This window comes from Hemicordylus capensis, chromosome 5 (assembly GCF_027244095.1).
Source record: "Hemicordylus capensis ecotype Gifberg chromosome 5, rHemCap1.1.pri, whole genome shotgun sequence".
Classification (NCBI taxonomy): Eukaryota; Metazoa; Chordata; class Lepidosauria; order Squamata; family Cordylidae; genus Hemicordylus; species Hemicordylus capensis.
This window is the reverse complement of record NC_069661.1, coordinates 62160859-62173146: the sequence shown is the minus strand read 5'-3', so window position 1 is coordinate 62173146 and position 12288 is coordinate 62160859. Positions and strand designations below refer to the sequence as shown.

General features: G+C 41.3%; 1 protein-coding gene across 4 annotated transcripts in view; it reads right to left on the bottom strand.

Annotated features, from left to right (window-relative positions):
- The window catches only part of ARHGAP10 (Rho GTPase activating protein 10), a 207914-nt gene that overhangs the window by 38137 nt on the left and 157489 nt on the right, over positions 1–12288 (bottom strand). For all 4 annotated transcript variants that reach the window (XM_053254179.1, XM_053254181.1, XM_053254180.1 and 1 more), the window contains one exon: positions 5661–5811. In XM_053254179.1, coding sequence (XP_053110154.1) covers positions 5661–5811 — 151 coding nt within the window. The remainder of the gene's footprint in view (positions 1–5660; positions 5812–12288) is intronic.

The window sequence follows — 12288 nt, the reverse complement described above, 5'->3', positions numbered from 1 at the left end:
TGCACACCTGTACGCACATAGTAGAGCACTGCTGCAGAGGGGAGGTTGGGAGGGTCTTATGGATGTCGATGGATCTCTACAAGATCATCAGTTACAGGTGAGCAACCTGTTTATCTGGTTCAAGAGGGCAAGACATTGTACTGGAACACTTGGCAGCCCACAGTGAAACGCAGGTACTTTTGATGTCGTGGTCTGATGTTGATATGAAAGTAGGCGTCCTTGAGATCCAGTGTGGCCAGCTACTTCTCCCCCTGGAGAAGTGGAAGTATCTGTTGCAATGCCATCATGCGGAATTTTTTGACGTGAATAAATACCACAGCACTGCGGCTATTGCCCCTTCTCCAACAGTTCTTTCACTTCCTCCTGTAAGGTGACAGACGGAGGGATGAATCTTATTCCTGTAAACCGCGGGGGTGATTTGAATTCGATGGAGTATCCTGAAGCATACTCCAGTGATCTCGGTGTCGAGGCAGGTTACTTCCCAATACCAGTCTCCACTTCCCACCTTCTAAATAGAAGATGATGGCGGTGAGGGCCTCAACCCTCAACTGCGGGCCTCAACCCTTCTGCAATGCGTACACTCCTCTCGATGCTGGACTTGTCTTCTATTTAGAAGGTGGGAAGTTGAGGCTGGTATGGGGGAGTAACCTGCCTCGACACCAAGATCACTGGAGTATGCAAGGCAGAAGGAATGGGCCGCCAAACCGTCAGTATCAACGGAGCAGATGAAGAGACTGGTGTTGGCGCTGGAGAGAGTGGGCACGCTCTCAACATCGAGATTGTCGGCGTCAACGGTTGGGTAGGAAGAAGAGTCGATGTCAGCGTCAGTGTCTAAGGCTCAATCTCGAGTGTCAGATATGATGTTGAGGGAGCCGTCTGTGTCAGAGGAGGGAGCTGAACTGCAGATAGAGTTGGGGTGCGCTCTTCAGTCATGTCAATGAGTTTTTGATGCTTCCCCTGAGGAGTTGAGGGTAAGACAGTCCTGTGATGCTTCAATGGCTTCGATACTCTAGACTGTGCGTCAACGTCGATGTCATGGACGGCAGCACTTAAAGAGGCGACCTGCTTTGATGGCTTCGATGTTGACAGCGAGGACTTCGATGTCAAGGTCAATGTCGAAGACTTTGTTTGCAATAATGAAGTTCCTATGGCTTTGTGATGGGTAGATGTTGAACCATACTTGGAAGTCGATGTCGAGGTATGCTTTGATGTCAAACTTGTCAACTTCAACCGATGGAGAGTCAGTATCGAAGGAGGAGCTGAGGAAGATTTCGGTGGTATTTTCATCATCGAAGTCGATGGATGAGGCGTCCCCAGTGTCGAGGACTCAAAACCTCATCATAAATCGCTGCTCAGAGGCAAAGTGCCCGATTCTTCCAAGTCTAACAAGAAATGATTTGTCAGCCAGAAATGGGTCATACACTGATATCAGTCTGTTAGAGAATAAAAAGCATGAAGAACTCATGAGGAACTTTCCGACTAAGAGAGGGGCAGATCAAGGTCCAAACACAAAGGCGGTCGGAAAAGAACTGAGGAACATCGTGCCCAGCCCTCCTTTAAACAGCATGCTCTGGGCATGGGGGCGGGGCTTGGATGCCTCGACAAGCTGAGGCATGGCTACCGCATGGTTCCTGTGTAGGTGCAGAACCCATTCTTATGGATATCGACGGATCTCGATCCAGATAATTCCTTTCCAAATGTATGTCCAAAGAGCCATTATCTGTGTTACACATACATATGGGTGATAAAAATTTGTTTATCTGTTACACTTGTCATGCACTTTCATGCATGGAGCTCAGAGAAGCTTATTTGCCTTCCCTCCCCTCCCCCCCCAATCCAAAACCTGTGCATAAATCTGTGCTTAAGCTAGGAGACAGTTACCTTGTGAGTTTTTTTAGCTGAACGGTGGTTTGAATCTGAGATTCCTCCATTCTAATACAACACTCCACATCCTATCAAGGACAGTGACCTCTATGTTCGACAAATATGCAACTTGTGTACAGTGTGTGCACATACAGATCTAAATGCACAATTATTTACACATTATGTTCAATGCTTGCCATTTGTACCCTGCATTTGAGGAAGAATATATCTGCGTTCACTTTTAAAATGAATGTACATACAAGCATTCACACCAAAACTATGTACACATGTACAGTCACCTGTATGTGTGTACAATGTAATATCTGAATACGGCTCAAGACTTTCATCCATTGATGTAGAAACTGAGGTGAATGAGAGTATATACAGCACTGATTTCCAAACTAGCTGGCAGAACTAAGAGGGTTCTTTTTAAAACTTCTTGGAACATCTGGATTTCAATTACACTCATCTCAATGGCTTTCACATCTTTTCAACAATGGCTTCACATCTTTCACCTCACCTAAGAGATAAAGCTTTTGTTTATTTATTTGCTTACAAATCACACTGAGCAACCGATGTTCCCAAACTGATGTGGGCAGTGCTTCTTTTATGACTAGGAAAGTTCTTTTCTGCTACAACAATAAATGGAGATGTTGGGGACTAAGAACTTCCCTCAAAATCACAGCAGTGAGTCAGCTTTCCCCTTTGAGCCTAGATATACATGTATCCTCTACACAAATTTACTTGATTCTCATACATGTTTACCTTATTCTATGAAGCCAATCTCCTATTACCTCATCTTCCCAGCACTGCTCAAGTTTTCCTCAATCTACCTTACAAGATTTCATGGAAGAGGATAGAACTGCAATATGGGATGCAAACTCAAGTCCCACAAGGAGTGTGCTCTGCGCTTTTGGAGCTGTTCCTAAAACCTCAGCCTTGTTTCACTTTAAGGGTAGCTATTTAACTTAGGAACCTTGGTTCTATAACAGAAAGGAACTGCCATAGCATCTCAAGTCAATCCTGAAGTTGGCTTGAAGAGTATTTAGCCACACCTAACATCTTCAAATAAGAACAAACTACGGATACGCAGCGTCCTCCTGTGTGAACATTGAGGTTGCTAAAAATAAAAAGGATCAAGAAATCACAATCTCATCAAGCTGTGGAAAACAGTTCACAGCAGAGCCACAGATATTGTGTCAGAGTGTTAATTTAGACCTCATAATTAAAATGCCAAGATCTGATAGATCCAAAGGTTACTGTTTTAAAAAGAAACCAGATGGAAACAGAGTAAGGAGTGAAACTCCGCTGGATTAAAATGATGAGAAAGCTTTAGCAGTTAGAACAATAAGAAAGTAAAGCTCAAATATAGGCTAAGCATACACTCCAGTTCATCCTAAAGAAAAATGATAAGGAATTGAACTACCAAGAAGATCATTCATAGTAAGGAAAAGAGTACTAACCCTGCCTCTTCTCTTTGGAGAAAAAATATAAATACAAATGTTTCTATTGACTTGATAATACAATGCCTCTAATTCCATATTCCTTAAAAGAAGCAACCTCAGCAAGGTCCCAGGATCAGTCCCTGACATCTCCAGGTAGGGATAAGAAAAACTACTGGGTGAAACTCCATAGAGACACCACTAATCTGAGCTAGATTGACCAGTGGTTTGAATCGGTATAAGCTAAGTTCATACAGTATATACATTCACAATAGGTTTTAAGTCCAACCTGCAGCCTAAATAGGAAATTAAAAGCCCCCCCCCCTTTCAAGTACTAAAGAGATGTACAGAGTCAAAATTTTATTTCACTAGGAAGATACAATGTTAATTCAGACAGAGGAGGGGCTGTGAGCACTCTCACATATGCACAGAATTTTAATGAGAGGAGTTTCTTAAAAGAACTGTAAAAGGATAATGCACAGTCATTCAGAATTCCTATCCTGTTCCTGTTTTAAGATCCCTGATGATTTTAACACCAGGGTCAGAGAGCATTTAGACCATAGCCAGTGTACAACTTGCATGCTGAGCCATGAGAGCCATGTGAGTTAATCCTCAGATGAACAGGAGGTTGAAAATAGGTCAGTGTTTTGAAAAGCTTCATGAACATGCACCATCCATGAATTTCAATATCTTAATTCAACTGAACAAGGAGTTATATTGCAGCTTGTGAACAAACTGAGGTTCAAGCACTGGTTCGGTGCAGTGGAGAGGAGTGCAGGGGCTTTAAGAAAGAGGAGAGCAGGTCCTTACCTGCTCTCTGCTGCCCCATGCAGCTTCCTGCTGGAAGTCCTTCCTGGTGTCACCCCAGCACCCCAACACCTTCCTGGTGTCACCCCAGCAGGAACCTGCATGGGGTGGCGGAGAGCAGGTAAGGGCCTGTTCTCCTCTTTCTTAAAACTCCCACTCCCGGCTCCCCTCCCTGCAGTGTGGCAACCAGTGCTCGGACCTTGTCCAACAGGCAGTGCTGAACCAGTGCTCGAACCTCTGTTCATGCACACCCTTATTGCAGCATAAAGAATATTCAAGCTTTTTTGTCTCAATATTCTAACTCTTAAAAGTGCTACAATACTCTATGTTGGCTTTGCTCCAGTGGACTAATGTAGTCAGCCCTATGAAAATTAATTCAAAATGGTGGTTCTGACAAATCAACACAACTATTTAACTTTTTAAAAGGAAAAAAGAACTGCAGTTTCTAGACCCAGCATACAGACTTCCCCCAACCCACCCGCAAGTGCTTATGACATTACAATCTTTAAACACATACACCTACTAATTTTCTACATTACCGTACTTGCTTTAGCATGCACACATAACTTCATAGGGAGGAGGAGGAGTTGAAGGTGGAAGCAAAGGAGAAGCACATACAAATTTTTCAGGGGGGGGGAGACATTTGCTATTTCAAAATAGGGTGAAAAAGACACAAGAGGTAAATAGTATCTCTTGAACACACACAGGCACGCACACACACAGGCACGCACTCTCAAAACCAGCTGTCGGGCAGAGTTGTACTATGTTTAGAATTTGTTCAAAACTTATGTATGCACCTTTTATTTGTCAATAAATAATAAACAGCAGTTTATCCCTATGTTTCATGCTTTGTGTAAAGAATCCATTCTCGCTTATATTCAGAGATAATTAACTAATTGTATTATGAAAAGGAAAGAAACAAGCTGAAAAGGCTGCAGTAAAGTACAAAATTAAAGTGTCTTTCAGGAACAGACCACGGCCCCCCAAATAAAAATGGCCCCAAGAAATAAAAATAGCATTGGGTAAGTGCCACAATTGTGTGGAAAAAATGCAAATGTCATTCATTCCCCTTTCTACCCCTAACAACTAGATACATATTACTAGTCCATTAAATCTTATCTTCTTTGTATGCAACAATTTAAACACCCAATGTCTAGTGGCTGTCCACATTACAAATATTTGCCGGAGTTGACACTTTAATCCAGGTGAAATAAACATTCAAACACATCAGCTCTCTCAGGTCATGGAAAATCTGCTTTACTTTTGGTTTTTGTCCTCTACTGTTTTATGGTTGTCCTAAGAGGTCAAAAAGATTTGGCTAAAGAACTTAAAGTCTCTTTGTTAAGAGCAATAGACGTCGTCCTCTAGCTAAAGATACATACAGTACTATGTCGTAAGAATACATACACCCTACTCCTCTCTCCATTTCCCAGTTTAAAGGGGGGGAAGATAACAGAAATGGAAAACTACTGTCAATTGCCCTGATGACACAAGATATACTTCAACTCCACTCTGCTGCCAAGATAGAAAATATAATTAACATCTTACTGTCATCCAGCTCAAGACAGAGATTATATACAGCAACAGGCCTCTTATTACGTTGCCCTTGTCTTCGTGATTGTCTTGGTGGGGCATTTGGAGGAGACACTGACACAGAGATTGGCTCAGAGAAAGTGGCATCAGGCAGAGTTTGGAAAATCTGCAACAGAAAGCACAAAGGGCATTAATTATTTACTGTGCACAGCAACCTGTATAAATGCAACTGTAAGCTATTATCAAATAACATTTGCTTTGGATTCCATTCAAGGCAGGAAGGAGCCAAAACTTTATTCTTCAAGTTTTGGGAGTATGCCATGATTTTTTTTAAAAAAAATAAACAAACACAAATTTAAAAATAAGTATAAATACCATCTACACAGTAACTACTCCATGAATCACTTAGTCCACAAGCAGAAGTATGCTCAATTGTGCATGACACCTGGCATGGAAAAGTGAAGTAAGATTTTATTTGTGTTATTAATTTATATTGATTAATATTGTTTTACTGGTTTTAATGCTATTTTAAAATATTGTTTAACATTTTTTAATTGTTGTAATGTTTCAAAAATTTTATTTTTTGTTTTTACTAATGTTTTACTTTTTCTATTTTGTTGTAAACTGTCCAGAGACGTAAGTTTTGGGCAGTATAAAAATATGTTAAATGAATGAATGAATGAATGAATGAATAAAAACAAGCAAAAAACAGAGGCCCAAGAATTTCACAGGCGCCCCATATATTTTTGCCAGGTCTTCCCTCATAATTCTCAAAACTGATGAGCTTCATTCTGCCTGCTTCTTTGTACTATTGTATTTACCCGAATACAAGATAACTTTGCATTTAAGATGAGCCCTTTAAAAATAGGAGGTTAAATTCAGGTTATACCTATATTTACCCCAAAGGAAGAGGACTATGAATTTAAGATGACCCCCTGATTTCTATCATCAAAGAACTTGGAAAAACCCTAGTCTTGGATTAGAGCACCCTTTCCTACCATTTGGGGTTGCTTGTGTATTGTGTATTGTTACACATACATGTTGACTATCAAAAAATTAGTATATGCATTTCTTCTAGTGTGCTGGGCTTTCTGCATGTGGAAGAGGGGTCTTCAAAAAATTTCAGCATGCCCACAGTTCCAGAACATGCATTCAGTGTAGCACACTCACACTTGTTCTTCCTCTCTTGTCTAATATCAAGTGCTGCCATCCCAGTCTGGCAAGGACATAACTAACACAGGCACGGGATAAAGTTATAAACACCCAGCTAGGGCCAAAGGGTGTGTGCAATTGATCTGCACTATAAAGATTTATGCTATGATGCAAAAGAGTTAGATTTGTGTTAGGTTTTCCCCCAATATGCTTCTCTTCTGCAGCATGCAGGCAGATCTGATGATTTTGTGTAGCTGTATGCATGTATGCATTGGAAGGAATGAAAGCAGATATGAAACCTATAACATTATCAAGTTACTGTTCTGCTATGAAATCGGTTAAGTGGATGAGAAAAGAAGGCATTTGTTAAGTCTAGGAAGAGACACATAGGTCCTACATATACATCTTTGTGATTTTGCATGAACTAGATTCATGTTCTGTGTTTTATTTTCAGTCATTTCAAATCTTTCAGTACATATTTTACAGGTGAATGGATCTGGAATTTTAGATAAGGAAAGAAGCAATACATTAATAATAAAAGCTAAAGACAATCACCCAATGAATTGCAAAAGTAAGAACAGCAAATAAGTTGATATGTTGGATTCAGCAAATGAGTCTTCCAAAAATATTTTAAAAAATCAGTTCAATAAAAACCCACATGTCACACTTGGGAAATAATCACAAAGCACTGAAACTGCTTTGCAAGTCCAAAATGACTGTCCTAATAATAGCTCGGGGAAGCCACTGTGTAGTACTGTGGAAGAAAAGCACAAGCCTAGCTACTGTGAAGGACCACGTCATGGTTCCCAAAGGCATCATAGCAATAACACGCGATATTTGACCTTAAAGTACAGAAGATAAAAATAAACACAAGTCAGGTCTGCTTTGGTATAATCATGGCTCCTGAGCAGCTCAACATGAAATGCAGCAACAGCAATATCCTGTGGCTGACTCAAACTTGTAAAACAGTAGTGTTCTAATGAAGATAATACCACCTTCCTGGAAGAAGTGAGAGAGTCCCAGGTTTAAAGAAGATTTGCTTTGTGAGATTCTTCCCCTTGCTATGAGCCATAGTGCCGTGCATAATGCTGCTCAACGTTCACTTTCCAAAATCAGACTGGATCTGCTTATATACCCAAGGATGCAATCCTAATTACTAGAGCCAACCAGAAGTTCGCTTGCAGCATCTTTAGAACTAATACTGCATGTGCAACCATTTTTTAATCTGCATGTAATGTGATGTAATGTAATGTAATGTAATGTCCTGCTCTGGAACAACCGGGCAAAATATTGGCCCTTCTCAAACAATAGAGAGAAAAATAAATTTTACAAAGAATTGAAACAAAGACGATTATTGACATCTATGAGCCTGTAAGAACTAACTGCATGATGCCAAGAAAAAAGAAGCAGTATCTCCTGGAAACCAGATTCATCTGGGCACTACAAAGCACTGAAGGCTAATTTGATGAACATGGACAGAGAGATAATATCAATTCCAGCCTAAAATGGATACACATATACAAAATACCAAAACAGACCTCAAAACAGTGATGCATCAGCTGGTAACCTCCCGGCTTGACTATTGCAATGCGCTCTACGTGGGGCTGCCTTTGTATGTAGTCCAGAAGCTTCAGTTAGTTCAGAATGCGGCAGCCAGATTGGTCTCTGGGACAACCCGGAGAGACCATATGATGCCTGTTTTGAAACAGTTACACTGGCTGCCGCTATGTTTCTGGGAAAAATACAAAGTGCTGGTTATTACCTTTAAAGCCCTTAACAGCTTGGGTCCGAGATATCTTAGAGAGCGCCTTCTTTTATATGACCCCCACCGCACGTTAAGGTCATCTGGGGAGGTTCATCTCCAGTTACCACCAGTTCGTTTGGTGGCAACTCAGAAGCAGGCCTTCTCTGTAGCTGCTCCTGGGCTGTGGAATGCATTCCCAGCAGAAATTCGTAATCTTAATTCTTTACTGTCCTTCAAGAGAACCCTTAAAACCTTTCAGGGTTTTTAATTAGTTTTAATTGTTTTAATGTTAACCTGGTTTTCAGGGTTTTAATTGTTTTGATAGTTTAATTGTTTTTTAAGCTGTTTTTAAATTGGTGTTTATATTTGTATTTCTGTTTTAATTGTTTTTAATGATTTCTGTTTTTTAATTGTAAACCGCCCTGAGCCAGCTCGGGAGGGTGGTATAAAAATCGAATGAATAAACAAACAAACAAACAAACAAACAAACAAACAAACAAACAAAAACCACTAGATCAGCAGACACTGGATCAGGATCAGGAATTGATAACAAAGAATTGTACATCATCACATAACTATTCCGTACTACAAATGAAACAGACATATTTTTATTTATTTAACATATTTCTATACTGCCCCAAACTTGCGTTCCTGGACAGTTTACAATTAAAACCATTTAAACAAACATTAAAATCATTTAAAACCCAATATCAAAACTATAAATCTAATATATAGATGGGTGAATAAATGTGTCTTCAATGCCTTTTTAAAAGTTGCCAGAGATGGGGAGGCTCTTATTTCAACAGGAAGCACATTCCAAAGTCCAGGGGCAGCAACATAGAAGGCCCGTTCCTGAGTAGCCACCAGATGAGTTGGTGGCAACCACAGACTAACCTCGCCAGATGATCTTAACAGGTGGTGGGGCTTATGGTTAAGAAGATGTTCTCTTAAATACTCAGGGCCTAAGCTGTTTGAGGCTTTATAGGTAATAACCAGCACCTTGGATTTTCCCAGAAACGTATCGGCAGCCAGTGTAGTTCTTTCAACAAAGGAGTAATATGGTCTCTCCCAGAGACCCAGAGACTAACCTAGCTGCTGTATTCTGGACCAACTGCAGTTTCTGGACTACGTACAAAGGCAGCCCCACATAGAGCTCATTGCAGTAATACAGCCTAGATGTTACCAGCATATGTACCACCATTTAGAGGTTATTCATCTCAAGAAATGGATGCAGCTGGTATATCAGCCGAAGCTGATAGAAAGCACCTCTGGCCACTACCTCAACCTGGGACACCAGGGAGAGGTTTGGATCCAGAAAGATCCCCAGAGTGCGTACCTGTTCCTTCTGGAGAAGCATGACCCCCTAGAACCGGCAGTTCAAAATAGTCTTCCGAGTTCCGACCCCACACAATAAATACCTCCGTCTTATCTGGATTCAGCCTCAGTTTGTTATCCCTCATCCAGCCCATTACTGCCTCTAGGCAAGTGTTTAGGGAGGTTATGCCTTCTCCCAATGAGGTTGACATGGAGAAATAGGTTTCGGTGAGATCAGCATATTGATAATACACTGCATAAAATCTCCTGATGATCTCTCCCAGTGGTTTCATGTAGATGTTAAACAACATTGGAGACATAATGGAGCCCTGAGGGACAGCATAGGAAAGTTCAGATTTTGTAGAACAGCAGTCTCCAAGAGACACCATCTGGAATCTGCCATGAGGTAGGAGCGGAACCACTGCAAAGCAGTGCCTCCCTCCCCCAATTCCCTCAGACGTTCCAGAAGGATACTATGGTCAATAGTATCAAAGGCTGCCGAAAGATCCAAAAGGACCAACAGTGTCACACTCCCTCTGTCAATTCCCAATTGGAAATCATCCATCAGGCCAACCAAGGCAGTCTCCACCCCATAGCCCGCCCGAAAGCCAGTTTGAAATGTGTCTAGATAATCAGTTTCCTCCAAGACTGCCTGGAGCTGGGAGGCCACCACCCTCTCAATCACCTTGCCCAGCCATGGAATGTTGGAGACAAGCCTGTAGTTGCTTAACTCGAAGGGATCCAATGCAGGCTTCTTTAAAATAGATCTAATGATTGCCTCCTTAGGACAAGGAGGCATCCTGCCCTCCCTCAGAGTAGCATTTATAATCTCTATCAGGCCCTCTACAACAGCCTCCCTGCCATGTATAAGCCATGTCGGGCAAGCATTAAGAGGACAGGTGGTATGCCGCACCATTCTGAGCAACTTGTCCACACCCTCAGGAGTCACAAACTGAAATTGATCCAGGGTCATCACATAAGAGGAGCGGCTGGACACCTCGGCATCAGACTCTGTAACAATTGTGGAGTTTGAAATATCATTAAAAAGTCACAGTGAGTAATTGTTGGTTCCAAGTACTGACTCAAGGGGGAAGATATGTGGACACTATAATAAAGGGAATGGTGGGTATTTATTCAGCTGATAAAACCTTAGTTACTGGTAGAAATGCATCTGCATATTCTGATATTCTATTATTTTTACATAGGATAGTATGGAAACTGTAGCATTCAGATTATCTTATCTCCAGTTCACCTACATGCTCAAAGTCTAGTTATGTACTTTAAAGGTAAAGGGGAAATTTGTGCCCTTAAGTCAGTTTTGACTCCGGGTGACCACAGAGCCATGTGGTTTTCTTTGGTAGAATACAAGAGGGGTTTACCATTGCCTCCCTCTGCGCAGTGAGATGATGCCTTTCAGCACCTTCCTATATCGCTGCTGCCCAATATAGGTGTTTCCCATATTCTGGGAAACATAGCAGCGGGGATTCAAAACAGCAGCCTCTTGCTCGCTAGGCAAGTCATTTCGCCACTGCGCCATTAGGTGGATGGGTAGCAACAAAATAAAAATATATGCACACTGTTCAACATCACATAAGTCTCTTTGGAAAGACTTCAGGCTACTTCCCTTCTCACCTTCCAGAACTGAGTGAAGATGTTTCTATTCAAGCAAATATTTGGAAGGTGATGTTTTGACAAGGAAGGTAGTTTATGGTGCTTGCTGGAGCATCATAGAGCTTCAATACTGTATTTTTACTAAAGCTATTATTTGTATTTATTGTTAGTCAATTGAGAGCCACAGGCTGTTAAATTGGATACAAGTATGATACATTAATAAAATGAAATAGCTGGGCTACAAGAAAACAAGAGACTAGTACACACAAACCTCCTGTAAGACATATTTTATATCTGAGGTTGCTACATATGAGCTAGAAGTGTCAAAGGGAATAACAAATACTTCTTTAAATATATCAGAAGAAGAAAACGTGCCAGGGAGGTGGTTGGGCCCTTAGATGATGAGGGCATGAAGGAAATTTTTAAGGAGGATGAGGAGAAGCTGAATGAGTCCTTTGCATCTGCCTTCATGGCAGAGGATACTAACCATATACCCGCTCCAGAACTGAGCTTCTCAGGCTTGGAGGCTGAAGAACTGGGCCAATTTGAGGTGACAGGAGAAGATCTAAACTGACTTGAAAAACTAAAAATCAACAAATTGCAAAGGCCAAATAGCATCCATCTAAAAGAACTGAAGTAACTCAAATGTTCTTTCACCTTAAGAGGTGAGCTGGTCTTGTGGGTAGCAAGCATGACTTGTTCCCTTAGCTAAGCAGGGTCCACCCTGGTTACATATGAATGGGAGACTAGAAGTGTGAGAACTGTAAGATATTCCCCTTAGGGGATGGAGCCGCTCTGGGAAGAGCAGAAGGTTTCAAGTTC